The sequence below is a fragment of the Triticum aestivum genome, chromosome 7A (assembly GCF_018294505.1).
Source record: "Triticum aestivum cultivar Chinese Spring chromosome 7A, IWGSC CS RefSeq v2.1, whole genome shotgun sequence".
Taxonomy (NCBI): domain Eukaryota; kingdom Viridiplantae; phylum Streptophyta; class Magnoliopsida; order Poales; family Poaceae; genus Triticum; species Triticum aestivum.
Window position 1 is genome coordinate 556,755,691 of NC_057812.1, and position 5,472 is coordinate 556,761,162.

Here is a 5,472-nt window from a genome sequence, read left to right on the forward strand (position 1 = left end):
TTTCCCCACGAGCATCGCACACGGCCTGATAAGACCTGGCGAGTTCGGATTCTTTCTCTGTTAAACTCTGCTCTAGGGTCTCGCATTTTTTCATGGCCTCTTAGAGCTCTCGCTTAGCTTCCACAACCTTGGCCTCGTGCTTCTCACGAAGAGCCTGCTCTGCGGCTGCCTTTTCCTCAGCTTGGCAACAACCTTCTTCAGAGCCTCGACTTCGGTCATCACCCCTGGCACAAATCATGACACATATTCTATCATACTGAAAATTCGTTCGCACTAAATGCAAACAAGATTTGTGCAAAACTTGTTGATCTTCCAACTGCCTTTTTAACCGGCCAAGCTCCGCTTCGGCCCGCTCCAGACTTTGATTCAGTCCAGAAACCTCCGCGGTATGAGCGGCAGTAGCCGCTACAGACGCCTGCTTACAAAAGAATAGAGATAGATGTCATCAAATGAGAATTCCTGTGAAAAATATATTTGATCCTCTGTCCGGTTCTTTCATTCACCGGACAGTGTATCAGGGGCTACTATCCATACTATGACACTCTTCGAAACCATATAAAACATACCTAAAAACCTGTTATAAGGTCGATACATGCTTCATTCAGTCCATTTTTAGCGGACCGAATCTTCTCAATCACCGCACCCTTAAGGGCACGGTGTTCATCGATGATGGAGGCGCTCTTCAGTGCCACCAATAAAGCACCCAACGCCTCTGGTTGGACAGAGGTTACCGATGGAATAGGGATGCCCTCGCCAGCCGAGGAAGGCCGCCTGCTTGATTTCGGAGCCGTATTGGTCTACAAAACTGTGTCCGGCTGGGGGCAGAATTCAAGATGGTCCCCGCCATCGACTCCTGTGGGGATCTTCGCCCCCATGTATCCGGCCCCTGATGTTTGACCTCCAGGCGCCACCTTCACGATTTTCTCCGCCCCTCCTTGGACGGAGTCCTTCTGGGACGAAGCCTCGGTGTTGATCACATGTTTGGGGGGAGGGGCCTTCGGAGGCGTCCCGCTCTCCATAGCATCCGAGCTCAGCAAGTCCTCGGATGGGGATTGTTCGAAACGGGACCCCGTCGGACTACAAAAAATATGGCTCAGGTTAAAATACTATGCCATGATGGGTCTGGACACATGAATGTGTTCAGATTTTATGTACTTACGAGTTCACTAGAGGCTGGGCCCTAGGATCCCACGTCGGGCTGCTATCGGCGACGGCAGTGGACTCTTTCGGAAGAAGAATTTTCCCTTTTTAGGCGACTCGGCCTCCAAGTGTACGGAGGCCGTTCTCTTCTTTCTTCCCCCTGCTGGGGATTCATCTTCCTCCTCCTCGTCCTCTTCGGAGGCGGGTCGGGCACAGTGACGAAGGCCGCCCCGGGTCTTTTTGGCCTCCTTTTCGGTCTTCTTCTCTGGCACCTTGTAAGGCACCGGGTCCAACATCTTCGTCAGAAGTGGGCCGACCGATTCTTTGAGCAGCGGGGCCGGACATTGGATCCGCCCCGCCTTCTTCGTCTAGCCCTAGGAGAGTTGTGTAAAACACGTTAAGAATTTCCCTTGAGTTATGCGAATAAAATGTATGGTAACTTACCGAGCTTGTAGGGCGGGACAGTTGGTACCCACAGTCCTCGGCCGAGTCCGGTCATGATTTGCCGGGCTTAAAAAGCACCTTCCAGATGTCTTCGTGCGAGGAGCCAAAGAGCTCTCGCAGGGTCTGGTGCTTGGCCAGATCGAATTCCGATATATTGCAAGTCTGGTGTTGACAAGTTAGGATCCGACGGACTAACATCACCTAGACTACATTGACAAGTTTGATATTCTTGTCGTCCATATCCTTGACAAGCGTCTGGAGCGCCAATAGTTCGTCAGATGAAGACCAGTCCAGACCCTTCTTGAGCTAGGACGTGAGCCGTAGAGGGGCTCCGGATCGGAACTCGGGAGCAGCGGCCCACTTCGCGCCGCGCGGCTCAGTAATGTAAAACCACTCCAGTGCCACTCCCTGACGGAATCATTGAAGGTACTTGTTGTCCATGTGATGTTGGGCATCTTGCTCACCATAGCGCCCCCGCACTCAGCGTGCTCACCGTCCACTACCTTGGGCTTCACATTAAAGATCTTCAGCCATAAGCCGAAGTGTGGCGGGATGTGGAGAAAAGTCTCGCACACAACAATGAATGTCGAGATGTTGAGGAAGCAATTGGGGGATAGATCATGAAAATTGATCTCGTAATAATACATGATGTCGCGAACAAATGGGTGGAGGGGAAACCCTAGCCCGTGGATAAAATGAGGGAGGAATACGACCCTTTCGTGGGGTTTCGGGGTAGGGACGATCTGTCCCGACGTCGGGAGACGGTGGCCGATTTTCTAGGCTAGATATCCGCCTCCCGAAGTTTCATGATGTCCTTCTTCCGGACGGTAGAGGCCATCCACTTGCCTCCCGCTCCGGACATATTTGGAGTGGTTCTTCAGAGAAAATGCGAACTTGGGCGCTGGATCTCGAGTGCACAAGAATGGATGGGCAGGAGAGAAGAAGGCGTGGGTAAAAAGGTGGAACCCTTACCCCTTTATAAGGGCGGAATAAACTATGCGCCTCCCCATCTGCCTGGTAAATTTGCTTATTCCCCAAGCATCGTGATTGATGGCGCGGTTGGGTTACCCACACCCGTATTGATGAGGATCCCGGGATAAGGGGACACGATCTCTGCTTCGACAAGACGTGCCAAGAAAACCACCTCGCAATATGTGTAGTAGCTGGTTGAGAAAAACGGTTTGAATAATAACCGGGGCCATGGCGTGATGTCACATTATGAAAAGTTGTCAGCAGATTAGATTTGTGGAAATATTATAATCTCTATGATGGTACGTGGAATTTGTTTTGCAGAGCCGACACTATCCTTGTGTTCAAATTCTTCTATGGAGTATTTGGAGAAGGAACCCGCCTTGCAATGCCGAAGACAATCTGCGCGTCGGACTCGTGTCATTGAAGCCTGGTTCAAGGGCTACTGAGGGAGTCCTAGATTAGAGGGTCTCGGACAGCCGGACTATATACCTTGACCGGACTGTTCGACTATGAAGATACAAGATTGAAGACTTCGTCCCGTGTCCGGGTGAGACTCTCCTCTACGTGGAAGGCAAGCTTGGCAATTTGGATATGTATATCTCCTCCCTTGTAACCGAATCTGTGTAACCCTAGCCCCCTCCGGTGTCTATATAAACTGGAGGGTTTAGTCCGTAGGACAACGACAATCATACCATATGCTAGCTTCTAGGGTTTAGCCTCTCCGATCTCGTGGTAGATCAACTCTTGTAATACTCATATCATCAAGATCAATCAAGCAGGAAGTAGGGTATTACCCCCATAAGAGCGGCATGATTTACAATCAAGTATGATGCATGTCCGGTTTAATGATGCATGGCATGGCAAAGTGCAACAAACAATACTATAAATTAAGTGGAGCTCAATATGCAACAAGTTGCATATTGGAGAAACACCACATTTAATTATTAAATTAACTCTCATTTATGTACTCAACAATATTGAGTGTTGTTAAATATGGCAAGAAGTGAAGCATAATTAAACTACCTATCTAGGCAAGTTTTAATGAGGCCGGAAACAACAAACAACAATTCCGGAAAATCCTCATATGCATATTTCCAATTTGGTACTGCCCTGCCCTAAACACAATTTTAGAGTAGTTAAACATGCAACGTAAGGCCACCATGTTAATCTATGCATTTTTCCACTCCAAATACATATAAAGTTTATTAGATTCGGTACTACAGCTATTTAGTTATGAAATAAAGCATTTTAACAAGTCATTATGAAAAATACATGCAAACAACATTTTAAACATCTTTAACATAGATGAAAGTGACATATTATGAAACTATACAAAATTCTAAGCATTTTACATACATAAAACATTTTAATCCGATGCACGGTTATTTACTTATGAGAAATTTAATATAATGGCATCCTCCTGTAATTATGCATGCACTGGATAAATGGAAAAAATCGCACGGGCTGAAACTGTCTAGCCCAACAAGCACATGAGAGGGGCTGGGTGCTGCTCACCATGGGCCATGGCCCAGTTCGGTGGGAAGGAGGTTGGGCAGGTCGCGAAGGGGCGCGCTGGGACTTGGCGTGGAGGAGGCCGACCCACGGGTGCTCACGTGTCGTGGTTCGATGCGGTCAATGCGACTGGGACGAGCGAGCATCCTCTGGGAGCAGAGCAGCGATGACAGGGACTTGGCGCTGGCGAGCAGGGGAGCTGGGCGCGGCGGTGTGAACGGAGAGGCGGCAACGACGAGGCACGATGGCGCAGGCACGGGAAGCCGAGGTCGAGCACGGGGTCCGGCAGGGTGCGAGGGCGCGGAGGAAGCCGACAGCTTCAGGTGAGGCAGGGGAGTCCTGCCGGTGCTGCTGCTCGTCGCCGGCGGGGAGGCACGGCTGGTTGCATGATGGAGGCGCACGGGAGGAGATGAGGTGCGGCCGGCGGGCGGAGGAGACGAAGCCGAGCATGGGATCTCGTTCCTGGCGTCTCGCGGGAGCTCCTGTTGAAGAAAAGATAGAGAGGGATGAGAGAGATCGAGAGAGAAACAGAGGAAGGAGACAGGGGCGCAGGGAATCTGGAGGGCGTCGGGGCCCCCTTGGCTCCGGCGCGAGTGCGCGATGACAGCGGCTGGGCTGGTTCGGGCACCTCGGGGAAGAAGGAGAGGAGGAGCCCGACTTGTCCTTGCAGAGGAGGTCGAGGCGGTTAGCCACCAGGGAGACGGCTGGCGCGACGCCGCGAGATGCAGACGACACCGGTGCAGGGGCGACGCAGGGTCGGTCTTGAGGCGCAGGGGAGTTCCGGCCGGTTGGGATCTAGCAGGGCGAGGTGGACGGGGCAGGGCTTGGGCACCATGGTCATCTTCCTGATAAAAACGAGAGAGAGAGATGAGAGCGGGAGAGGGAAGCAGAGGAGAACGAGAAGAAGGCAGGGGAAGGAAGGGAAGGGAAGGGGCGGCGTGGTGGTGCTTGAGCACTGGGCAAGGTAGCCGGCGTGGCGAATGGCAGCGTAGGGAGACGAGTCCGAGCACTCCTACTCGGGGCCTCGGGCAATAGCTTGGTGGGATCGAGGGGAGGAGTGGAGTGGAGAAGGTGGATCTGATTGTGTGGCTGGGGAAAACAAGGAGGTGTTGGCAGGATCAATTGGGTGGATCGGGCAAGATCCCGAGAAAGGAGGAGACCAGGTGGAGCTAGTGGCGGCGCGATGGGAAAAGATGGATGTGATAGAAGACTAGGCTAGGGTTGATCTGCTTATATATCTGTGGAAATATGGTAGGGGCTATCTAGGTCTCTCCGACCGAAATCGGACGGTCGAGAAATAAATAGGCAGGGAGTCCAAATAAGAAAACAGAGATGTTTTATAGATGTTTGGAGATGATCCGAATCCATCGATGATGACTGAGCGGTTCGGGTCCGGGGTAGTTT

General features: G+C 51.6%; 1 protein-coding gene across 1 annotated transcript; it reads right to left on the minus strand.

The window, feature by feature from the left end:
• Positions 1-3,847: 3,847 nt before the first annotated feature.
• Positions 3,848-4,980, minus strand: LOC123148198 (uncharacterized; the record flags this gene model as incomplete). Its single annotated transcript, XM_044567561.1, is given in 2 exon segments — positions 3,848-4,550; positions 4,697-4,980. Coding segments are annotated over 2 exon segments (646 nt in total), but the record flags the coding sequence as incomplete, so codon positions are not given.
• Positions 4,981-5,472: the final 492 nt, after the last annotated feature.